This window comes from Petromyzon marinus (assembly GCF_048934315.1).
Source record: "Petromyzon marinus isolate PM22_M1 ecotype Great Lakes invasive population chromosome 73 unlocalized genomic scaffold, UKy_Petmar_22M1.pri1.0 chr73_unloc.5, whole genome shotgun sequence".
Lineage (NCBI taxonomy): Eukaryota > Metazoa > Chordata > Hyperoartia > Petromyzontiformes > Petromyzontidae > Petromyzon > Petromyzon marinus.
In genome coordinates, this window is record NW_027422611.1 from 68,181 (window position 1) to 95,714 (window position 27,534).

Genomic DNA, 27,534 nt, shown 5'->3' on the forward strand with positions numbered 1-27,534 from the left:
ATCACGAAGGCGAAGTGACTGGTGAGTGACTGGGTGAGTGAGTGACTGAGTGACTGGGTGAGTGACTGGGTGACTGAGTGAGTGACTGAGTCACCTTGACTGAGTATTTCTTCCTGGCTAGCGTGACGTTGAGTGACAGGTACATCAGCATGACCCAGCTGTAGACAATCACCAAGATCACGAAGGCGAAGTGACTGGTGAGTGACTGGGTGAGTGGGTGACTGAGTGACTGGGTGAGTGACTGAGTGACTGAGTGGGTGAGTGACTGAGTGAGTGACTGAGTGAGTGACTGAGTGACTGGGTGAGTGAGTGACTGCGTGGGTGAGTGACTGGGTGAGTGACTGAGTGAGTGACTGGGTGACTGAGTGACTGGGTGGGTGACTGAGTGACTGGGTGAGTGACTGAGTGACTGGGTGAGTGACTGAGTGAGTGACTGGGTGAGTGAGTGACTGGGTGAGTGAGTGACTGAGTGACTGAGTGAGTGACTGACTGAGTGACTGAGTGAGTGACTGAGTCACCTTGACTGAGTATTTCTTCCTGGCTAGCGTGACGTTGAGTGACAGGTACATCAGCATGACCCAGCTGTAGACAATCACCAAGATCACGAAGGCGAAGTGACTGGTGAGTGACTGGGTGAGTGGGTGAGTGAGTGGGTGAGTGACTGAGTGACTGGGTGAGTGACTGAGTGAGTGACTGAGTGACTGACTGGGTGAGTGACTGAGTGAGTGACTGAGTGAGTGAGTGACTGGGTGAGTGACTGGGTGAGTGACTGGGTGAGTGACTGACTGAGTGAGTGACTGAGTGAGTCACCTTGACTGAGTATTTCTTCCTGGCTAGCGTGACGTTGAGTGACAGGTACATCAGCATGACCCAGCTGTAGACAATCACCAAGATCACGAAGGCGAAGTGACTGGTGAGTGACTGGGTGAGTGGGTGAGTGACTGAGTGAGTGAGTGACTGGTTGAGTGACTGAGTGAGTGACTGGGTGACTGAGTGACTGGTGAGTGACTGGGTGAGTGGGTGAGTGAGTGACTGGGTGAGTGACTGGGTGACTGAGTGACTGGTGAGTGACTGGGTGAGTGGGTGAGTGGGTGACTGAGTGAGTGACTGAGTGAGTGAGTGACTGAGTGAGTGGGTGAGTGACTGAGTGAGTGACTGACTGAGTGACTGAGTGAGTGACTGAGTGAGTCACCTTGACTGAGTATTTCTTCCTGGCTAGCGTGACGTTGAGTGACAGGTACATCAGCATGACCCAGCTGTAGACAATCACCAAGATCACGAAGGCGAAGTGACTGGTGAGTGACTGGGTGAGTGGGTGAGTGAGTGGGTGAGTGACTGAGTGACTGGGTGAGTGACTGAGTGAGTGACTGAGTGACTGACTGGGTGAGTGAGTGAGTGGGTGAGTGACTGGGTGAGTGACTGAGTGAGTGACTGAGTGACTGAGTGAGTGACTGAGTCACCTTGACTGAGTATTTCTTCCTGGCTAGCGTGACGCTGAGTGACAGGTACATCAGCATGACCCAGCTGTAGACAATCACCAAGATCACGAAGGCGAAGTGACTGGTGAGTGACTGGGTGAGTGGGTGAGTGAGTGGGTGAGTGACTGAGTGACTGGGTGAGTGACTGAGTGAGTGACTGAGTGACTGACTGGGTGAGTGAGTGAGTGGGTGAGTGACTGGGTGAGTGACTGAGTGAGTGACTGAGTGACTGAGTGAGTGACTGAGTCACCTTGACTGAGTATTTCTTCCTGGCTAGCGTGACGCTGAGTGACAGGTACATCAGCATGACCCAGCTGTAGACAATCACCAAGATCACGAAGGCGAAGTGACTGGTGAGTGACTGGGTGAGTGGGTGAGTGAGTGACTGGGTGAGTGACTGAGTGAGTGACTGGGTGACTGAGTGACTGACTGAGTGACTGAGTGAGTGACTGAGTGAGTGACTGAGTGACTGAGTGAGTGACTGAGTGACTGAGTGACTGCGTCACCTTGACTGAGTATTTCTTCCTGGCTAGCGTGACGCTGAGTGACAGGTACATCAGCATGACCCAGCTGTAGACAATCACCAAGATCACGAAGGCGAAGTGACTGGTGAGTGACTGGGTGAGTGGGTGAGTGAGTGGGTGAGTGACTGAGTGACTGAGTGACTGGGTGAGTGACTGAGTGAGTGACTGAGTGACTGACTGGGTGAGTGACTGAGTGAGTGAGTGACTGAGTGAGTGAGTGACTGGGTGAGTGACTGGGTGAGTGACTGGGTGACTGGTGAGTGACTGGGTGAGTGAGTGACTGGGTGAGTGAGTGACTGAGTGAGTGACTGGGTGAGTGACTGGGTGAGTGACTGAGTGAGTGACTGAGTGAGTCACCTTGACTGAGTATTTCTTCCTGGCTAGCGTGACGTTGAGTGACAGGTACATCAGCATGACCCAGCTGTAGACAATCACCAAGATCACGAAGGCGAAGTGACTGGTGAGTGACTGGGTGAGTGGGTGAGTGAGTGGGTGAGTGACTGAGTGAGTGACTGGGTGAGTGACTGAGTGACTGGGTGAAGTGACTGAGTGACTGGGTGAGTGACTGAGTGAGTGACTGGGTGAGTGACTGGGTGACTGAGTGACTGACTGAGTGACTGGGTGAGTGACTGGGTGAGTGAGTGACTGAGTGACTGGGTGAGTGAGTGACTGAGTGACTGAGTGAGTGACTGAGTCACCTTGACTGAGTATTTCTTCCTGGCTAGCGTGACGTTGAGTGACAGGTACATCAGCATGACCCAGCTGTAGACAATCACCAAGATCACGAAGGCGAAGTGACTGGTGAGTGACTGGGTGAGTGAGTGACTGAGTGACTGGGTGAGTGACTAGGTGAGTGACTGAGTGAGTCACCTTGACTGAGTATTTCTTCCTGGCTAGCGTGACGTTGAGTGACAGGTACATCAGCATGACCCAGCTGTAGACAATCACCAAGATCACGAAGGCGAAGTGGGTCTGCAGGGGCAGACCCACGACAGGAGACGCAGTCGCAGACGCCATCGCCGCAGAGGTGGAGAGAAAAGCGCGGGAAAGAGCCACAACAACCACCACAACAATAACCACCACAACCACCACCACAACTACAACCACCACCACAACTACAACAACCACTACAACTACTACAACAACAACCACCACCACCACAACAACAACCACCACAACAACCACCACTACCACAACAATAACAACCACAACAACCACTACAACAACAACCACAACAATAACAAACAACCACTAGAACAACATCCACCACAACAATAACAACCACAACCACCACAACAACCACTACAACAACAACCCCAACAATAACAACCACAACCACCACAACAACAACAACCACAACAACCACTACAATAACAACAAACAACCACAATAACAACCACAACAACAACCACAACAACAACCAAGACCACAACAACAACCACCACCACAACAACAACTAAGACAACAACAACAACTAAGACCACCACAACAACCACGACCACAACCACAACAACCACTAGAACAACCACAACAACCACTACAACAACAACTAAGACAACAACAACTAAGACAACAACAACTAAGACAACAACAACAACTAAGACCACCACAACCACCACCACCACAGCAGCAGCGAGTGGAGTTTGGACCGTGACCTCAACTCAACTCGATGACGCGCTGCGGGGGGGGGCGGGGCAATCTCCTTCCGGAAGAGTGCCCCGCCCCTCCAACAAAACGGGCGGTAGACGTCTACCGGATCTGCGTCTTCATGTTAATCGATGGGAGCTTCTTCTTCCGGAAGATATCTTCTGGAAGATGGATGAGACCCCACCAACAAACAAAACGGGCGGTAGACGTCTACCGGATCTGCGTCTTCATGTTAATCGATGGGAGCTTCATCTTCCGGAAGATATCTTCTGGAAGATGGATGAGACCCCACCAACAAACAAAACGGGCGGTAGACGTCTACCGGATCTGCGTCTTCATGTTAATCGATGGGAGCTTCTTCTTCCGGAAGATCTCTTCCGGAAGGATGAGACCCCCACCAACAAAACGGGCGGTAGACGTCTACCGGAGCTGCGTCTTCATGTTAATTGATGGGAACTTCATCTTCCGGAAGATATCTTCTGGAAGATGGATGAGACCCCACCAACAAACAAAACGGGCGGTAGACGTCTACCGGATCTGCGTCTTCATGTTAATCGATGGGAGCTTCTTCTTCCGGAAGATCTCTTCCGGAAGGATGAGACCCCCACCAACAAAACGGGCGGTAGACGTCTACCGGAGCTGCGTCTTCATGTTATTCGATGGGAGCTTCTTCTTCCGGAAGATCTCTTCCGGAAGAATGAGACCCCATCAACAAAACGATCGGTAGACGTCTACCGGATCTGCGTCTTTATGTTAATCGATGGGAGCTTCATCTTCCGGAAGACGTCTTCCGGAAGATGGATGAGACCCTACGGACAAAACGGGCGGTAGAAGTTTACCGGAGCTGCGTCTTCATGTTAATCGATGAGAGCTTCATCTTCCGGAAGATCTCTTCCGGAAGGATGAGACCCCACCAACAAAACGGGCGGTAGACGTCTACCGGAGCTGCGTCTTTATGTTAATCGATGGGAGCTTCATCTTCCGGAAGACGTCTTCCGGAAGATGGATGCGACCCCTAGCCCCCAACAAAACAGGCGGTAGAAGTATACCGGATCTGCGTCTTCATGTTAATCGATGGGAGCTTCAACTTCCGGAAGATCCCTTCCGGAAGAGTGTCGCGCCCCTCCAACAAAACGGGCGGTAGATGTCTACCGGATCTGCGTCTTCATGTTAATCGATGGGAGCTTCTTCTTCTGGAAGTTGGATGAGACCCCCACCAACAAAACGGGCGGTAGACGTCTACCGGATCTGCGTCTTCATGTTAATCGATGGGAGCTTCATCTTCCGGAAGATATCTTCTGGAAGTTGGATGCGACCCCTTGCCCCCAACAAAACAGGCGGTAGACGTCTACCGGATCTGCGTCTTCATGTTAATCGATGGGAGCTTCATCTTCCGGAAGATATCTTCTGGAAGATGGATGAGACCCCCTTGCCCCCAACAAAACTGGCGGTAGACGTCTACCGGATCCGCGTCTTAATGTAATCGATGGGAGCTTCATCTTCCGGAAGATGTCTTCTGGAAGATGGATGGTCCCTCTACTACCCCAAAGAAACGAGCGGTAGACGCCAACCGGACCCACTGGAATGTAAATCAATGGGTGCTCTTCCGGAAGATATCTTCCAGAAGAGGGGGCTACCAATAAAACGCACGGAAGCGGTCTACCATAACCACTCTCAACGTTAATCAATGGGAGCTCCATCTTCCGGAAGAAGGGGCTACCAATAAAACTGACGGTAGCCGTCTACCGGACCCTCTCAACGTTAATCAATGGGTGCTCCATCTTCCGGAAGACACAGTTACCCACAATTTACACCATCACCACCACTTCCATCACCACCATCATCATCACCACCACTTCCATCACCACCAGTACCATCATCCCCACCAGTACCATCACCACCACCACCAGTACCATCATCACCACCAGTACCATCATCATCACCACCACTTCCATCACCACCATCATCATCACCACCACCACCACTTCCATCACCACCAGTACCATCATCACCACCACCACTTCCATCACCACCAGTACCATCATCCCCACCACCACTTCCATCACCACCAGTACCATCATCCCCACCAGTACCATCATCATCATCACCACCACCACCAGTACCATCATCACCACCAGTACCATCATCAGCACCACCACCATTACCACCACCACCACCGCCACAATCACCACCAATAATACCATCACTATCACCATCATCACCACCACAATCACCATAATCACCACCACCACAATCACCACCATCACCACCACGAGTACCATCACCACCACCAGTACCATCATCACCACCACCATCATCAGCACCACCACCATCATCAGCACCATTACCACCACCACCGCCACAATCACCACCAATAGTACCATCACCGCCACCACTATCACCATCATAATCACCACGAGTACCATCACCACCACGAGTACCACCATCACCACCACCACCATCACCACCACCACCATCACGACGAGAGGCTCTCCCCCTGGACGTCGTGGGTGCAGACTGCGGGCTGTGTCAAGGGGCTGTGGAGTTGAACTGCGACCGAGATTGGGGGAGCCGAGAGAGGGAATCACCACCACCACCACCAGTACCATCATCACCACCAGTACCATCATCATCACCACCACTTCCATCACCACCATCATCATCACCACCACCACTTCCATCACCACCAGTACCATCATCACCACCACCACTTCCATCACCACCAGTACCATCATCCCCACCAGTACCATCATCACCACCACCACTTCCATCCCCACCAGTACCATCATCCCCACCAGTACCATCATCATCATCACCACCACCACCATCATCACCACCACCATCATCATCATCATCACCAGTACCATCATCATCACCACCATCATCATCATCACCACCACCATCATCATCAGCACCACCACCATCATCATCATCAGCACCACCACCATCATCATCACCATCACCACCACCACCAGTACCATCATCACCACCAGTACCATCATCAGCACCACCACCACCATCATCAGCACCACCACCACCGCCACAATCACCACCAATAGTACCATCACCATCACCACCACAATCACCATAATCACCACCAGTACCATCACCATCATCACCACCACCACCATCACTATCACCATCACCACAATCACCATCACCACCACCACTATCACCATCATCACCACCAGTACCATCACCACCACCACCCTCATCACCACCACCACCATCACGACGAGGGGCTCTCCCCCTGGACGTCGTGGGTGCAGACTGCGGGCTGTGTCAAGGGGCTGTGGAGTTGAACTGCGACCGAGATTGGGGGAGCCGAGAGAGGGAATCACCACCACCACCACCAGTACCATCATCACCACCAGTACCATCATCATCACCACCACTTCCATCACCACCATCATCATCACCATCACCACCACTTCCATCACCACCAGTACCATCATCCCCACCACCACTTCCATCACCACCACCAGTACCATCATCACCACCACCACTTCCATCACCACCAGTACCATCATCCCCACCACCACTTCCATCACCACCAGTACCATCATCCCCACCAGTACCATCATCATCACCACCACCATCACCACCAGTACCATCACCACCACCAGTACCACCACCACAATCACCACCAATAATACCATCACTATCACCATCATCACCACCACAATCACCATAATCACCACCACCACAATCACCACAATCACCACCACGAGTACCATCATCACCACCACCAGTACCATCATCACCACCACCACCATCATCACGAGGGGCTCTCCCCCTGGACGTCGTGGGTGCAGACTGCGGGCTGTGTCAAGGGGCTGTGGAGTTGAACTGCGACCGAGATTGGGGGAGCCGAGAGAGGGAATCACCACCACCACCACCAGTACCATCATCACCACCAGTACCATCATCATCACCACCACTTCCATCACCACCATCATCATCACCACCACCACTTCCATCACCACCAGTACCATCATCACCACCACCACTTCCATCACCACCAGTACCATCATCCCCACCAGTACCATCATCACCACCACCACTTCCATCCCCACCAGTACCATCATCCCCACCAGTACCATCATCATCATCACCACCACCACCATCATCACCACCACCATCATCATCATCATCACCAGTACCATCATCATCACCACCATCATCATCATCACCACCACCATCATCATCAGCACCACCACCATCATCATCATCAGCACCACCACCATCATCATCACCATCACCACCACCACCAGTACCATCATCACCACCAGTACCATCATCAGCACCACCACCACCATCATCAGCACCACCACCACCGCCACAATCACCACCAATAGTACCATCACCATCACCACCACAATCACCATAATCACCACCAGTACCATCACCATCATCACCACCACCACCATCACTATCACCATCACCACAATCACCATCACCACCACCACTATCACCATCATCACCACCAGTACCATCACCACCACCACCCTCATCACCACCACCACCATCACGACGAGGGGCTCTCCCCCTGGACGTCGTGGGTGCAGACTGCGGGCTGTGTCAAGGGGCTGTGGAGTTGAACTGCGACCGAGATTGGGGGAGCCGAGAGAGGGAATCACCACCACCACCACCAGTACCATCATCACCACCAGTACCATCATCATCACCACCACTTCCATCACCACCATCATCATCACCACCACCACTTCCATCACCACCAGTACCATCATCACCACCACCACCACTTCCATCACCACCAGTACCATCATCACCACCACCACTTCCATCCCCACCAGTACCATCATCACCACCACCACTTCCATCCCCACCAGTACCATCATCCCCACCAGTACCATCATCACCACCACCACTTCCATCACCACCATCATCATCACCACCACCACCACTTCCATCACCACCAGTACCATCATCCCCACCACCACTTCCATCACCACCAGTACCATCATCCCCACCACCACTTCCATCACCACCAGTACCATCATCCCCACCAGTACCATCATCATCATCACCACCAGTACCATCATCATCATCAGCACCACCACCATCAGCACCACCACCATCATCAGCACCACCACCATCATCACCATTACCACCACCACCGCCACAATCACCACCAATAATACCATCACTATCACCATAATCACCACCACCATCACCACCACCACCACCATCACCACCACCACCAGTACCATCACCACCACCACCATCACGACGAGAGGCTCTCCCCCTGGACGTCGTGGGTGCAGACTGCGGGCTGTGTCAAGGGGCTGTGGAGTTGAACTGCGACCGAGATTGGGGGAGCCGAGAGAGGGAATCACCACCACCACCACCAGTACCATCATCACCACCAGTACCATCATCATCACCACCACTTCCATCACCACCATCATCATCATCATCACCACCACCACTTCCATCACCACCAGTACCATCATCACCACCACCACTTCCATCACCACCAGTACCATCATCCCCACCAGTACCATCATCATCACCACCATCACCACCAGTACCATCAGCACCACCACCATCATCAGCACCACCACCACCACCGCCACAATCACCACCAATAGTACCATCACTATCACCATCATCACCACCACAATCACCACCATCACCACCACGAGTACCATCGCCACCACCACCACCCTCATCACCACCACCACCATCACGACGAGAGGCTCTCCCCCTGGACGTCGTGGGTGCCGAGAGAGGGAAGCCGTTGTTGAAGTTGTCCACACCAGGGCGTGCACGCACTTTGACGCGCCTCTAGTAAATAAAAAAATATAACAGGAGGCGGATTCCACAATACGAGACGGAGCAGCGTTGGGGGCGATGGTAGTGATGGTGGTGATGATGGTAGTGGTGGTGATGATGGCCTCAAGGTGCACGTGGCCTGGCACAAGCGTCGTGGTGACGTCACCGCCACTTAGCGGCGAATGGCGGTTGTTGTTGTTTGTAGTGGTGATGATGGTAGTGGTGATGGTACTGATAGTGGTGATTGTACTGATGATAGTGATGGTAGTGATGATGGTAGTGGTGATGGTACTGATGATAGTGGTGATGTTGGTAGTGGTGATGATGATGGTGGTAGTGGTGATGGTAGTGATGATAGTGGTGATGGTACTGATGATAGTGATGGTGGTGATGGTACTGATGATAGTGGTGATGGTACTGATGATAGTGATGGTGGTGATGGTACTGATGATAGTGGTGATGGTACTGATGATAGTGGTGATGATGGTGGTAGTGATGGTAGTGGTGATGGTACTGATAGTGGTGATGGTAGTGATGGTACTGATGGTGGTGATGGTACTGATGATAGTGGTGATGGTACTGATGATAGTGATGTTGGTAGTGGTGATGATAGTGATGTTGGTAGTGGTGATGATAGTGGTGATGATGGTGGTAGTGGTGATGATGGTAGTGATGCTGATAGTGGTGATGGTAGTGGTGATGGTACTGAGTGGTGATGGTAGTGATGGTACTGATGATAGTGATGGTGGTGATGATGGTACTGATAGTGGTGATGGTAGTGGTGATGATAGTGGTGATGATGGTACTGATCATAGTGGTGATGGTACTGATGATAGTGGTGATCATAGTGGTGATGGTGGTACTGATGATAGTGATGATGGTAGTGGTGATGATGGTAGTGGTGATGGTACTGATAGTGGTGATGATGGTACTGATGATGATGGTAGTGGTGATGGTACTGATGATAGTGGTGATGATGGTACTGATGATAGTGGTGATGATGTAGGTGGTGTAGGCGTCAGTGATGGCGGTGTTTGTTGATGTTAAAAGGCACCAGGGTCGTGTTTAAAAAATCCATTTATTATCAGAGCCGGAGTCCAACGGATCACCATCATCACCATCAGGATCATCATCATCACCGCCACCATCATCATCACCACCATCATCGCCGCCAAGATCACCACCATCACCGCCACCATCATCATCATCACCGCCAAGATCACCACCATCAAGGATCAACATCACCACCACCAACACCACCACCATCATCATCGCCGCCAAGATCACCACCATCATCGATCACCATCACTACCATCATCTCGTTGTCCGGCTACAGCTCTTGACTACAAAACCGAATGAATGAACGCACGCACAGAGACTTGAGGGGGCAGGGGGGGGGTGGAGTGAGAAGGAGAGTGGCAGGGGGGAGAGAGACAGGGGGGAGAGAGACATGGGGGAGAGAGACAGAGGGAGAAAGACACGGGGAGAGAGACAGGGAGAGACAGCGAGAGAGACAGGGAGAGAGAGACAGGGAGAGACAGGGAGAGAGAGACAGGGGGAGACACGGGGAGAGAGACGGAGAGAGAGACAGGGGGAGAGAGACAGGGGGAGAGAGACAGGGGGAGAGAGACAGGGGGAGAGAGACAGGGGGAGAGAGACAGGGGGAGAGAGACAGGGGGAGAGAGACAGGGGAGAGACACAGGGAGAGAGAGACAGGGAGAGAGATACGGGGAGAGAGACACAGGGAGAGAGACACAGGGAGAGAGACACGGGGAGAGAGACACGGGGAGAGAGACACGGGGAGAGAGACACGGGGAGAGAGACACGGGGAGAGAGACACGGAGAGAGCGACGTGGAGAGAGACAGGGGGAGAGACACGGAGAGAGAGACGGGTAGAGAGACAGGGGGAGAGAGAGACAGGGGGAGAGAGACAGGGAGGAGAGAGACAGGGGGAGAGAGACAGGGAGAGAGAGACACGGGGAGAGAGACAGGGTGAGAGAGACAGGGTGAGAGAGACAGGGTGAGAGAGACAGGGAGAGAGAGACAGGGAGAGAGAGACAGGGAGAGAGAGACAGGGGGAGAGAGACAGGGGGAGAGAGACAGGGGGAGAGAGACAGGAGGAGAGAGACAGGGGGAGAGACAGGGGGAGAGAGACAGGGGGAGAGAGACAGGGGGAGAGAGACAGGGGGAGAGAGACACGGGGAGAGAGACACGGGGAGAGAGACACGGGGAGAGAGACACGGGGAGAGAGACACGGGGAGAGAGTGGCAGGGGGGGAGAGACACAGGGGGAGAGAGACAGGGGGAGAGAGACAGGGGGAGACAGGGAGAGAGACACGGGGAGAGAGACACGGGGAGAGAGACACGGGGAGAGACAGGGAGAGAGACACAGGGAGAGACAGGGAGAGAGAGAGACACGGTTAGAGAGACACGGGGAGAGAGAGACAGGGGTAGAGAGACACAGGGGGAGAGTGACAGAGGGGGGGGTAGTGGCAGGGGTAGTGGCAGTGGGATGTATAGCGAGAGGGTAAGGAGCTACACACGCAGTAAACTCAAATAATAAACGCACGTACACACAAAGTCGTCACTCCACATCATCACCAGCGCCGAAATAACCACCATCATCATCACCACCATCATCACCACCATCATCACCACCATCACCACCATCATCACCATCACCACCATCATCATCAACATCAACAAACTACCCGCTAACCCCCTCATCATTAACCCATTGACCCAGCCCCTACTCCACAGCCAACTCGTCAACCCACAAACACAGCCCCCTCCCTCCCCCCCCCACTAAAACCCATCAAAAACCCACCCAACTAACCCATGCAAACCCACCCACTAACCTGCCCACTAGCCCGCCCACTAGCCCATCCAACCCCCACTCAACTAGCCCATGCAAACCCACCCACTAACCCAACCCAACTAAGCCCACCAAAAACCCACCCAACTAACCCATCAAAACCCCCCCCCCCCTCTCCCCCAATCAAAACCCACCCACTAACCTGCCCACTAACCCACCCACTAACCGAACCCAACTAGCCCACCAAAAACCCACCCACCAACCCATCAAAACCCCCCCCCCCCCAATCAAAACTCACCCAAACTAACCCACCCAACTAGCCCACCAAAAACCCACCCACTAACCCACCCACTAGCCCACCCAACTAGCCCACCAAAAACCCACCCACTAACCTGCCCACTAACCCACCCACTAACCCACCCAACTAGCCCACCAAAAACCCACCCACTAAGCCACCCACTAGCCCACCCACTAGCCCACCAAAAACCCACCCACACTGTCCCATCAACTCGGCAACCCATCCACCCACCCACCACACCACACACCACACCACACAACAACAACACACACACACACTGGCACCCAAACAAACCCACAGATCAGGAGACCACCACCACCACCACCACCTTACATTGTGAACCAAAATAACCACCCCCACCATTGACCCACATCGTCAGCCATGGACGGACTACCCCACCCACCCCACCCACCCCACCCACCACTCTCTTACCCACGTGGGCGGGGGTTGGTGGGCGGGTGCCCCCCACTCTCTTACCCACGTGGGCGGGTGCCCCCCTCACTCTCCACCCAACTGATTGGGTATTCCCCATCCCCCTCTCTCTCTCTCTCTCCCCTCACAGCTCACCACTTAACCCCCCACCATCACAGCTCACCACTTAACCCCCCACCCACCCACCCCACCCACCCCACCCACCCCCCCTGCCCCCCACAGCTCACCACTGACCCCCGTAGCTGTCCTGATAAAAGTCGTAGCCCCCCCCCGCTCCGCCCCCACCCCCGCCCCCACCCAGCGGCTGCTGGGCAATGGGCTGGGACCCCCAGCCCCCCCCACCCCCACCACCACCCCCCCCACCCCCCCCACCACCACCACCCCCCCCTCCCCCACCCACCACGGTCTGCCTCCGCTTGGAGTCCGGCTGGCTGTAGCCGTCAGCTTTCCGCTTTCCGCCCCCCAGGGGAAGGGGCCCGGGGCCGCCGCCCCCGCCGAGGGGACCCCCCCCACCGCCCCCCCTCGAGCCCCCACCCCGGAGACCCCTGCCCCCACCCCTGGGGCCCCCCGCGGCCGCTCCACGCTGCCCTCGGGGCCCCCCCCCGCCCAGGGAGCCCCCCCCCCGCGGAGGAGGAGGAGGGGGGGCTCCGCCCCCCCCGCCCCCCCTGCCGTAGGGGTGGAACCCCCGGCCGGGGGAGGGCCCCCCACCGCGGCCCCCCCGGAGGCCCCCCACTCCCCGGGGGGGCCGCGATGAGGGGCGACGTGGGGGGCCACGGGTAGGGTAGCAGTCGTAGGCTGATGCCACGGGGGGGCTGTGGAGACGCCTGGGAAGGGGGGGGGGCACGGGGGGGGGGGGGAGGGGGGGGCAGAGAGGGGGGGGGAGGGGGGGGCACGTGGGGGGGGGCACGGGGGGAGGGGGCAGAGAGGGAGGGGGGCAGAGAGGGAGGGGGCAGAGGTTCCCCTGTGAGTGCACTGTGCTGGTGTCTCTCTGTCTGTGTCTCTGTCTCTGTCTCTCTGTGTCTCTGTGTATGTGTCTGTGTATGTGTGTCTGTGTCTCTGTGTGTGTCTCTCTGTGTCTCTGTGTATGTGTCTGTGTATGTGTGTGTCTGTGTCTCTGTGTCTGTCTCTCTGTGTCTCTGTGTATGTGTCTGTGTATGTGTGTCTGTGTCTCTGTGTGTGTCTCTCTGTGTCTCTGTATGTGTGTCTGTGTCTCTGTGTCTGTCTCTCTGTGTCTCTGTATGTGTATCTGTCTCTGTGTGTGTCTGTGTCTCTGTGTCTGTGTCTCTGTGTATCTGTGTGTCTGTGTATCTGTCTCTATGTCTCTGTCTGTGTCTCTGTGTCTCTGTATCTGTGTCTCTCTGTCTCTGTCTCTGTGTCTGTCTCATAGCAACCCGCAGTAGTCGTGGTAACTGCTGTAGCCATAGCAACCTGTGGTAGTCATGGTAACCGTCCCAGCCGTAGTCATGGTAACCGTCCCAGCCGTAGCCATAGCAACCCTGCCTTATCACCTCTCACCGTAGTCATGGTAACCGTCCCAGCCGTAGCCATAGCAACGCACCCCCCCTCCCATCCCCGCTCACCGTAGTAGGGGTCCTCATAGCCCCCGCGGTAGTCATGGTAACCATCGTAGTCGTAGTCATGGTAACCATCGTAGTCATGGTAACCATCGTAGTCGTAGTCATGGTAACCCCCATCCCCTCTCACCGTAGTAGGGGTCCTCATAGCCCCCGCGGTAGTCATGGTAACCATCGTAGTCGTAGTCATGGTAACCATCGTAGTCGTAGTCATGGTAACCATCGTAGTCATGGTAACCATCGTAGTCGTAGTCATGGTAACCCCCATCCCCTCTCACCGTAGTAGGGGTCCTCATAGCCCCCGCGGTAGTCATGGTAACCATCGTAGTCATGGTAACCATCGTAGTCATAGTCATGGTAACCATCGTAGTCATGGTAACCCCGCCCCCATCCCCTCTCACCGTAGTAGGGGTCCTCATAGCCCCCGCGGTAGTCATGGTAACCATCGTAGTCATGGTAACCATCGTAGTCATGGTAACGCCCCCCTATCCCCTCTCACCGTATTCGGGGTCCTCATAGCCCCCGCGGTAGTCATGGTAACCATCGTAGTCGTAGTCATGGTAACCATCGTAGTCGTAGTCATGGCAACCATCCCCATCCCCTCTCACCGTAGTAGGGGTCCTCATAGCCCCCGCGGTAGTCATGGTAACCATCGTAGTCGTAGTCATGGTAACCATCGTAGTCGTAGTCATGGCAACCATCCCCATCCCCTCTCACCGTAGTAGGGGTCCTCATAGCCCCCGCGGTAGTCATGGTAACCATCGTAGTCGTAGTCATGGTAACCATCGTAGTCATGGTAACCATCGTAGTCGTAGTCATGGTAACCCCCATCCCCTCTCACCGTAGTAGGGGTCCTCATAGCCCCCGCGGTAGTCATGGTAACCATCGTAGTCATGGTAACCATCGTAGTCATAGTCATGGTAACCACCGTAGTCATGGTAACCATCGTAGTCATGGTAACCCCGCCCCCATCCCCTCTCACCGTAGTAGGGGTCCTCATAGCCCCCGCGGTAGTCATGGTAACCATCGTAGTCATGGTAACCATCGTAGTCGTAGTCATGGTAACCATCGTAGTCATGGCAACCATCGTAGTCATAGCAACCCCCCCATCCCCTCTCACCGTAGTAGGGGTCCTCATAGCCCCCGCGGTAGTCATGGTAACCATCGTAGTCATGGTAACCATCGTAGTCATGGTAACGCCCCCCTATCCCCTCTCACCGTAGTAGGGGTCCTCATAGCCCCCGCGGTAGTCATGGTAACCATCGTAGTCATGGTAACCATCGTAGTCGTAGTAAGGATCTTCGTAACCGTAAAAGTCGTAGTCATGGTAACCATCGTAGTCATGGTAACCATCGTAGTCGTAGTCATGGTAACCATCGTAGTCATGGTAACCATCGTAGTCGTAGTCATGGCAACCATCGTAGTCATAGCAACCCCCCCATCCCCTCTCACCGTAGTAGGGGTCCTCATAGCCCCCGCGGTAGTCATGGTAACCATCGTAGTCATGGTAACCATCGTAGTCATGGCAACCCTCCCCATCCCCTCTCACCGTATTCGGGGTCCTCATAGCCCCCGCGGTAGTCATGGTAACCATCGTAGTCGTAGTCATGGTAACCATCGTAGTCATGGTAACCATCGTAGTCGTAGTCATGGTAACCCCCATCCCCTCTCACCGTAGTAGGGGTCCTCATAGCCCCCGCGGTAGTCATGGTAACCATCGTAGTCATGGTAACCCCCATCCCCTCTCACCGTAGTAGGGGTCCTCATAGCCCCCGCGGTAGTCATGGTAACCATCGTAGTCGTAGTCATGGTAACCATCGTAGTCATGGTAACCATCGTAGTCGTAGTCATGGTAACCATCGTAGTCGTAGTCATGGTAAGCATCGTAGTCATAGCAACCCCCCATCCCCTCTCACCGTAGTAGGGGTCCTCATAGCCCCCGCGGTAGTCATGGTAACCATCGTAGTCGTAGTCATGGTAACCATCGTAGTCATGGCAACCCTCCCCATCCCCGCTCACCGTAGTAGGGGTCCTCATAGCCCCCGCGGTAGTCATGGTAACCATCGTAGTCGTAGTCATGGTAACCATCGTAGTCATGGTAACCATCGTGGTCATGGTAACCATCCCCATCCCCTCTCACCGTAGTAGGGGTCCTCATAGCCACCGCGGTAGTCATGGTAACCATCGTAGTCGTAGTCATGGTAACCATCGTAGTCATGGTAACCATCCCCATCCCCTCTCACCGTAGTAGGGGTCCTCATAGCCCCCGCGGTAGTCATGGTAACCATCGTAGTCGTAGTCATGGTAACCATCGTAGTCATGGCAACCATCCCCATCCCCTCTCACCGTAGTAGGGGTCCTCATAGCCACCGCGGTAGTCATGGTAACCATCGTAGTCGTAGTCATGGTAACCATCGTAGTCATGGCAACCATCCCCATCCCCTCTCACCGTAGTAGGGGTCCTCATAGCCCCCGCGGTAGTCATGGTAACCATCGTAGTCATGGTAACCATCGTAGTCATGGTAACCATCCCCATCCCCTCTCACCGTAGTAGGGGTCCTCATAGCCCCCGCGGTAGTCATGGTAACCATCGTAGTCGTAGTCATGGTAACCATCGTAGTCGTAGTCATGGTAACCCCCATCCCCTCTCACCGTAGTAGGGGTCCTCATAGCCCCCGCGGTAGTCATGGTAACCATCGTAGTCATGGTAACCATCGTAGTCATGGTAACCATCCCCATCCCCTCTCACCGTAGTAGGGGTCCTCATAGCCCCCGCGGTAGTCATGGTAACCATCGTAGTCGTAGTCATGGTAACCATCGTAGTCATGGTAACCCCCATCCCCTCTCACCGTAGTAGGGGTCCTCATAGCCCCCGCGGTAGTCATGGTAACCATCGTAGTCGTAGTCATGGTAACCATCGTAGTCATGGCAACCATCCCCATCCCCTCTCACCGTAGTAGGGGTCCTCATAGCCCCCGCGGTAGTCATGGTAACCATCGTAGTCATGGTAACCATCGTAGTCATGGTAACCCCCATCCCCTCTCACCGTAGTAGGGGTCCTCATAGCCCCCGCGGTAGTCATGGTAACCATCGTAGTCATGGTAACCATCGTAGTCATGGTAACCCCCATCCCCTCTCACCGTAGTAGGGGTCCTCATAGCCCCCGCGGTAGTCATGGTAACCATCGTAGTCATGGTAACCATCGTAGTCATGGTAACCATCGTAGTCATGGTAACCCCCATCCCCTCTCACCGTAGTAGGGGTCCTCATAGCCACCGCGGTAGTCATGGTAACCATCGTAGTCGTAGTCATGGTAACCATCGTAGTCATGGTAACCATCGTAGTCATGGTAACCCCCATCCCCTCTCACCGTAGTAGGGGTCCTCATAGCCACCGCGGTAGTCATGGTAACCATCGTAGTCGTAGTCATGGTAACCATCGTAGTCGTAGTCATGGTAACCCTCCCCATCCCCTCTCACCGTAGTAGGGGTCCTCATAGCCACCGCGGTAGTCATGGTAACCATCGTAGTCGTAGTCATGGTAACCATCGTAGTCGTAGTCATGGTAACCATCGTAGTCGTAGTCATGGTAACCCCCATCCCCTCTCACCGTAGTAGGGGTCCTCATAGCCACCGCGGTAGTCATGGTAACCATCGTAGTCGTAGTAAGGATCTTCGTAGCCGTAGAAGTCGGGCTGGAAGGGGTAGTAGCCCCCACCCCCGCCCCCCCCGCCAGCCCCTCCCCTCACCCCACGGCCCCCCCTGGAGCCCCGGGCCCCCCGGTGCGAGGGCCCCCCCCCACCACCACCACCGCCACCCCGGGGCGGAGGGGGTCCATAGCCGTAGTACCAATCACTGTACCTGGGGGGGGGGGGGAGAGGGGGGGAGAGGGGGGGGAGGGAGGTGGGAGGGAGGGGGGGAGAGAGGGGGAAAGGGGGAGGGGCGTTAGGGGGGTGAGAGAGGGGGGAGGGAGAGGGGGGAGGGAGAGGGGGGAGGGGCGTTAGGGGGGGGAGAGAGGGGGGAGGGAGAGGGGGGAGGGAGAGGGGGGAGGGGCGTTAGGGGGGGGAGAGGGGGGAGGGAGAGGGGCGTTAGGGGGGAGAGGGGGGAGGGAGAGGGGGGAGGGGCGTTAGGGGGGGAGAGAGGGGGGAGGGAGAGGGGGGAGGGGCGTTAGGGGGGGGAGAGAGGGGGGAGGGAGAGGGGGGAGGGGCGTTAGGGGGGGGAGAGAGGGGGGAGGGAGAGGGGGGAGGGGCGTTGGGGGGGTGAGAGAGGGGGGAGGGAGAGGGGGGAGGGGCGTTAGGGGGGTGAGAGAGGGGGAGGGAGAGGGGGGAGGGGCGATTGGGGGGGAGAGAGGGGGGAGGGAGAGAGGGGGGAGATATTAATGAGATTATCTCCATGTGTGACCATCCAGAGTGGGTAGCCTCCTCATAAACATCTCTCTCACATCTCTAGCTCACACACCACACACACCGTGTGTGAGTATCTCACAGAGAGAGAGAGACTCACTGTGACACCTGTAACACTCCCTACATCTCTAGCTCACACACCACACACCCTGTGTGAGTATCTCACAGAGAGAGAGAGACTCACTGTGACACCTGTAACACTCGCTACATCTCTAGCACACACACCACACACCGTGTGTGAGTATCTCACAGAGAGAGAGAGACTCTCTGTGACACCTGTAACACTCCCTACATCTCTAGCTCACACACCACACACCCTGTGTGTGTATCTCACAGAGAGAGAGAGACTCTCTGTGACACCTGTAACACTCCCTACATCTCTAGCTCACACACCACACACACTGTGTGAGTATCTCACAGAGAGAGAGAGACTCACTGTGACACCTGTAACACTCCCTACATCTCTAGCCCACACACCACACACCCTGTGTGAGTATCACACAGAGAGAGAGACTCACTGTGACACCTGTAACACTCCCTACATCTCTAGCTCACACACCACACACACTGTGTGAGTATCTCACAGAGAGAGAGAGACTCACTGTGACACCTGTAACACTCCCTACATCTCTAGCTCACACACCACACACCCTGTGTGAGTATCTCACAGAGAGACTCACTGTGACACCTGTAACACTCCCTACATCTCTAGCTCACACACCACACACCCTGTGTGAGTATCTCACAGAGAGAGAGACTCACTGTGACACCTGTAACACTCCCTACATCTCTAGCTCACACACCACACACCCTGTGTGAGTATCTCACAGAGAGAGAGACACTCACTGTGACACCTGTAACACTCCCTACATCTCTAGCTCACAGACACCACACACTCCGTGTGTGTATCTCACAGAGAGAGAGACACTCACTGTGACACCTGTAACACTCCCTACATCTCTAGCCCACACACCACACACCCTGTGTGAGTATCTCACAGAGAGAGAGAGAGACTCACTGTGACACCTGTAACACTCCCTACATCTCTAGCTCACACACCACACACCCTGTGTGAGTATCTCACAGAGAGAGAGAGACTCACTGTGACACCTGTAACACTCCCTACATCTCTAGCTCACACACCACACACCCTGTGTGAGTATCTCACAGAGAGAGAGACTCACACTGTGACACCTGTAACACTCCCTACATCTCTAGCTCACACACCACACACCCTGTGTGAGTATCTCACAGAGAGACTCACTGTGACACCTGTAACACTCCCTACATCTCTAGCTCACACATCACACACCGTGTGAGTATCTCACAGAGAGAGAGTCTCACTGTGACACCTGTAACACTCCCTACATCTCTAGCTCACACACCACACACCCTGTGTGTGTATCTCACAGAGAGACTCACTGTGACACCTGTAACACTCCCTACATCTCTAGCTCACACACCACACACCGTGTGTGAGTATCTCACAGAGAGAGAGAGACTCACTGTGACACCTGTAACACTCCCTACATCTCTAGCTCACACACCACACACCCTGTGTGAGTATCTCACACAGAGACACTCACTGTGACACCTGTAACACTCCCTACATCTCTAGCTCACACACCACACACCGTGTGTGAGTATCTCACAGAGAGAGAGAGACTCACTGTGACACCTGTAACACTCCCTACATCTCTAGCCCACACACACCCTGTGTGTGTATCTCACACAGAGACACTCACTGTGACACCTGTAACACTCCCTACATCTCTAGCTCACACACCACACACCCTGTGTGAGTATCTCACAGAGAGAGAGAGACTCACTGTGACACCTGTAACACTCCCTACATCTCTAGCTCACACACCACACACCCTGTGTGTGTATCTCACACAGAGACACTCACTGTGACACCTGTAACACTCCCTACATCTCTAGCTCACACGTCACACACCGTGTGTGTGTATCTCACAGAGAGAGAGACACTCACTGTGACACCTGTAACACTCCCTACATCTCTAGCTCACACACCACACACCCTGTGTGAGTATCTCACAGAGAGAGAGACACTCACTGTGACACCTGTAACACTCCCTACATCTCTAGCCCACACACACCACACACTCCGTGTGTGTATCTCACAGAGAGAGAGACACTCACTGTGACACCTGTAACACTCCCTACATCTCTAGCTCACACACCACACACCCTGTGTGAGTATCTCACAGAGAGAGAGAGAGACTCACTGTGACACCTGTAACACTCCCTACATCTCTAGCTCACACACCACACACCCTGTGTGAGTATCTCACAGAGAGAGACTCTCTGTGACACCTGTAACACTCCCTACATCTCTAGCTCACACACCACACACCCTGTGTGAGTATCTCACAGAGAGAGAGAGACTCACTGTGACACCTGTAACACTCCCTACATCTCTAGCTCACACACCACACACCGTGTGTGAGTATCTCACAGAGAGAGAGAGACTCACTGTGACACCTGTAACACTCCCTACATCTCTAGCTCACACACCACACACCCTGTGTGAGTATCTCACAGAGACAGAGACTCACTGTGACACCTGTAACACTCCCTACATCTCTAGCCCACACACCACACACCCTGTGTGTGTATCTCACACAGAGACACTCACTGTGACACCTGTAACACTCCCTACATCTCTAGCCCACACACCACACACCCTGTGTGTGTATCTCACACAGAGACACTCACTGTGACACCTGTAACACTCCCTACATCTCTAGCCCACACACACCGTTTGAGTATCTCACAGAGAGAGAGACTCACTGTGACACCTGTAACACTCCCTACATCTCTAGCCCACACACACCCCGTGTGTGAGTATCTCACAGAGAGAGAGACACTCACTGTGACACCTGTAACACTCCCTACATCTCTAGCCCACACACCACACACCCTGTGTGTGTATCTCACAGAGAGACTCACTGTGACACCTGTAACACTCCCTACATCTCTAGCTCACACACCCTGTGTGTGTATCTCACACAGAGACACTCACTGTGACACCTGTAACACTCCCTACATCTCTAGCTCACACACCACACACCCTGTGTGTGTATCTCAGAGAGACTCACTGTGACACCTGTAACACTCCCTACATCTCTAGCTCACACACCACACACCCTGTGTGTGTATCTCACAGAGAGACTCACTGTGACACCTGTAACACTCCCTACATCTCTAGCCCACACACCACACACCGTGTGTGTGTATCTCACACAGAGACACTCACTGTGACACCTGTAACACTCCCTACATCTCTAGCCCACACACCACACACCGTGTGTGAGTATCTCACAGAGAGAGAGACTCACTGTGACACCTGTAACACTCCCTACATCTCTAGCTCACTCACCACACACCGTGTGAGTGTATCTCACAGAGAGAGAGAGACTCACTGTGACACCTGTAACACTCCCTACATCTCTAGCTCACACCCTGTGTGAGTATCTCAGAGAGACTCACTGTGACACCTGTAACACTCCCTACATCTCTAGCTCTCACACCACACACCCTGTGTGTGTATCTCACAGAGAGACTCACTGTGACACCTGTAACACTCCCTACATCTCTAGCCCACACACCACACACCCTGTGTGTGTATCTCACACAGAGACACTCACTGTGACACCTGTAACACTCCCTACATCTCTAGCTCACACGTCACACTCCGTGTGAGTATCTCACAGAGAGAGAGAGAGACTCACTGTGACACCTGTAACACTCCCTACATCTCTAGCTCACACACCACACACCGTGTGAGTATCCCACAGAGAGAGAGAGACTCTCTGTGACACCTGTAACACTCCCTACATCTCTAGCTCACACACCACACACCGTGTGTGAGTATCTCACAGAGAGAGAGAGACTCACTGTGACACCTGTAACACTCCCTACATCTCTAGCTCACACACCACACACCCTGTGTGTGTATCTCACAGAGAGAGAGAGACTCACTGTGACACCTGTAACACTCCCTACATCTCTAGCTCACACACCACACACCCTGTGTGAGTATCTCACAGAGAGAGAGAGACTCACTGTGACACCTGTAACACTCCCTACATCTCTAGCTCACACACCACACACCCTGTGTGTGTATCTCACAGAGAGAGACACTCTCTGTGACACCTGTAACACTCCCTACATCTCTAGCTCACACACCACACACCCTGTGTGAGTATCTCACAGAGAGAGAGACACTCACTGTGACACCTGTAACACTCCCTACATCTCTAGCCCACACACCACACACCCTGTGTGTGTATCTCACACAGAGACACTCACTGTGACACCTGTAACACTCCCTACATCTCTAGCCCACACACCACACACCCTGTGTGAGTATCTCACAGAGAGAGACTCACTGTGACACCTGTAACACTCCCTACATCTCTAGCCCACACACCACACACCCTGTGTGTGTATCTCACACAGAGACACTCACTGTGACACCTGTAACACTCCCTACATCTCTAGCTCACACACCACACACCCTGTGTGAGTATCTCACAGCGAGAGACTCACTGTGACACCTGTAACACTCCCTACATCTCTAGCCCACACACCACACACCCTGTGTGAGTATCTCACAGAGAGAGAGACACTCACTGTGACACCTGTAACACTCCCTACATCTCTAGCTCACACACCACACACCCTGTGTGAGTATCTCACAGAGAGAGAGAGACTCACTGTGACACCTGTAACACTCCCTACATCTCTAGCTCACTCACCACACACTGTGTGTGTAGCTCACACAGAGAGAGAGACTCACTGTGACACCTGTAACACTCCCTACATCTCTAGCTCACTCACCACACACTGTGTGAGTATCTCACAGAGAGACTCTCTGTGACACCTGTAACACTCCCTACATCTCTAGCTCACACACCACACACCGTGTGTGTGTATCTCACAGAGAGAGAGACACTCACTGTGACACCTGTAACACTCCCTACATCTCTAGCCCACACACCACACACTGTGTGAGTATCTCACAGAGAGAGACTCACTGTGACACCTGTAACACTCCCTACATCTCTAGCTCACACACCACACACCCTGTGTGAGTATCTCACAGAGAGAGAGAGACTCACTGTGACACCTGTAACACTCCCTACATCTCTAGCTCACACACCACACACCCTGTGTGAGTATCTCACAGAGAGAGAGAGACTCACTGTGACACCTGTAACACTCCCTACATCTCTAGCTCACACACCACACACCGTGTGTGAGTATCTCACAGAGAGAGAGACTCTCTGTGACACCTGTAACACTCCCTACATCTCTAGCCCACACACCACACACCCTGTGTGTGTATCTCACACAGAGACACTCACTGTGACACCTGTAACACTCCCTACATCTCTAGCTCACACGTACCACACACCGTGTGAGTATCACACAGAGAGAGAGAGACTCACTGTGACACCTGTAACACTCCCTACATCTCTAGCTCACACACCACACATCGTGTGAGTATCTCACAGAGAGAGAGAGACTCACTGTGACACCTGTAACACTCCCTACATCTCTAGCTCACACACCACACACCCTGTGTGAGTATCACACAGAGAGAGAGACTCACTGTGACACCTGTAACACTCCCTACATCTCTAGCCCACACACTGTGTGAGTATCTCACAGAGACAGAGACACTCACTGTGACACCTGTAACACTCCCTACATCTCTAGCCCACACACCACACACCCTGTGTGTGTATCTCACACAGAGACACTCACTGTGACACCTGTAACACTCCCTACATCTCTAGCTCACACACCACACACCCTGTGTGAGTATCTCACAGAGAGAGAGAGACTCTCTGTGACACCTGTAACACTCCCTACATCTCTAGCCCACACACCACACACTGTGTGAGTATCTCACAGAGAGACTCACTGTGACAACTGTAACACTCCCTACATCTCTAGCCCACACACCACACACTGTGTGAGTATCTCACAGAGAGACTCACTGTGACACCTGTAACACTCCCTACATCTCTAGCTCACACACCACACACCCTGTGTGAGTATCTCACAGAGAGAGAGAGAGACTCACTGTGACACCTGTAACACTCCCTACATCTCTAGCCCACACACCACACACCCTGTGTGAGTATCTCACAGAGAGAGAGAGAGACTCACTGTGACACCTGTAACACTCCCTACATCTCTAGCCCACACACCACACACCCTGTGTGAGTATCTCACAGAGAGAGAGAGAGACTCACTGTGACACCTGTAACACTCCCTACATCTCTAGCCCACACACCACACACCCTGTGTGAGTATCTCACAGAGAGAGAGAGAGACTCACTGTGACACCTGTAACACTCCCTACATCTCTAGCTCACACACCACACACCGTGTGTGAGTATCTCACAGAGAGAGAGAGAGACTCACTGTGACACGTGTAACACTCCCTACATCTCTAGCTCACACACCACACACCGTGTGTGAGTATCTCACAGAGAGACTCACTGTGACACCTGTAACACTCCCTACATCTCTAGCTCACACACCACACACCGTGTGTGAGTATCTCACAGAGAGAGAGACTCACTGTGACACCTGTAACACTCCCTACATCTCTAGCTCACACACCACACAGTGTGTGTATCTCACAGAGAGAGAGAGAGACTCACTGTGACACCTGTAACACTCCCTACATCTCTAGCCCACACACCACACACCCTGTGTGAGTATCTCACAGAGAGTGAGAGACTCACTGTGACACCTGTAACACTCCCTACATCTCTAGCCCACACACCACACACCCTGTGTGTGTTCAGAGAGACTCACTGTGACACCTGTAACACTCCCTACATCTCTAGCCCACACACCACACACCCTGTGTGTGTATCTCACACAGAGACACTCACTGTGACACCTGTAACACTCCCTACATCTCTAGCCCACACACACCCCGTGTGTGTATCTCACACAGAGACACTCACTGTGACACCTGTAACACTCCCTACATCTCTAGCTCACACACCACACACCCTGTGTGAGTATCTCACAGAGAGAGAGAGACTCACTGTGACACCTGTAACACTCCCTACATCTCTAGCCCACACACCCTGTGTGTGAGTATCTCACAGAGAGACACTCACTGTGACACCTGTAACACTCCCTACATCTCTAGCTCACACACCACACACCCTGTGTGAGTATCTCACAGAGAGACACTCACTGTGACACCTGTAACACTCCCTACATCTCTAGCCCACACACACCCTGTGTGTGTATCTCACACAGAGACACTCACTGTGACACCTGTAACACTCCCTACATCTATAGCTCACACACCGTGTGAGTATCTCACAGAGAGACTCACTGTGACACCTGTAACACTCCCTACATCTCTAGCTCACACACCACACACCCTGTGTGTGTATCTCACACAGAGACACTCACTGTGACACCTGTAACACTCCCTACATCTCTAGCTCACACACCGTGTGAGTATCTCACAGAGAGACTCACTGTGACACCTGTAACACTCCCTACATCTCTAGCTCACACACACCACACACCCTGTGTGAGTATCTCACAGAGAGACTCACTGTGACACCTGTAACACTCCCTACATCTCTAGCTCACACACCACACACCCTGTGTGTGTATCTCACACAGAGACACTCACTGTGACACCTGTAACACTCCCTACATCTCTAGCTCACACACACCACACACCCTGTGTGAGTATCTCACAGAGAGACTCACTGTGACACCTGTAACACTCCCTACATCTCTAGCTCACACACACCACACACCCTGTGTGAGTATCTCACAGAGAGACTCACTGTGACACCTGTAACACTCCCTACATCTCTAGCCCACACACACCCTGTGTGTGCATCTTCCAAGGGAGCTACTCACTGCCAGCGCTGAGGACCCCCTCCACCACCACCGCCACCACCACCACCACCTCCATGCATCCGCTGCTGCTGCTGTTGCTGCTGCCGCTGTTGCCTCTTCCGATCGGGTGGCTTGGCCAACATTATCTCCACAGAGATACCCTCAATCTCCTTGCCGTTCAGATCCTCCATGGCCTGCAAATACACACAGACACACACACACACACAGTTACACACACACACAGATACACACACACACACAGATATACACAGTTACACACACACACACAGATACACACACACAGATATACACAGTTACACACACACACACAGATACACACACACAGATATACACAGTTACACACACACACAGATACACAGTTAAACACACACTCAGTTACACACACACAGATACACAGTTACACACACACACAGAGATACAGTTACACACACACAGTTACACACACACAGAGATACACAGTTACACACACACAGTTACACACACACACAGATATACACAGTTACACACACACACACAGTTACACACACACACACACAGATACACACACACACACAGATATACACAGTTACACACACACAGTTACACACACACTCAGATACACAGTTACACACACACACACACA

The 27,534-nt window shown here is 53.6% G+C and overlaps 2 protein-coding genes and 1 long non-coding RNA gene across 4 annotated transcripts in view; all 3 read right to left on the minus strand.

Annotated features, from left to right (window-relative positions):
- Window positions 1-3,803, minus strand: part of LOC142908147 (glutathione S-transferase 3, mitochondrial-like) — a 34,166-nt gene extending 30,363 nt beyond the window's left edge. Inside the window, exon 1 of one of the 2 annotated variants that reach the window (XM_076058425.1) lies at window positions 2,873-3,803. In XM_076058425.1, the coding sequence (XP_075914540.1) occupies window positions 2,873-3,019 (147 nt within the window). In that variant the 5' untranslated portion in view covers window positions 3,020-3,803. The remainder of the gene's footprint in view (window positions 1-2,872) is intronic. The other variant, XM_076058424.1, reaches the window with a different exon arrangement.
- Window positions 1-27,534, minus strand: part of LOC142908148 (uncharacterized) — a 219,794-nt gene that overhangs the window by 30,363 nt on the left and 161,897 nt on the right. The window lies entirely within an intron of this gene.
- Window positions 18,135-27,534, minus strand: part of LOC116937458 (heterogeneous nuclear ribonucleoprotein R-like) — a 30,483-nt gene continuing 21,083 nt past the window's right edge. The window contains exons 5-6 of the mRNA XM_076058433.1: window positions 26,913-27,085; window positions 18,135-18,426 (exon numbers count right to left, since the gene is read on the minus strand). Coding sequence (XP_075914548.1) covers window positions 18,150-18,426; window positions 26,913-27,085 — 450 coding nt within the window. The 3' untranslated portion in view covers window positions 18,135-18,149. The remainder of the gene's footprint in view (window positions 18,427-26,912; window positions 27,086-27,534) is intronic.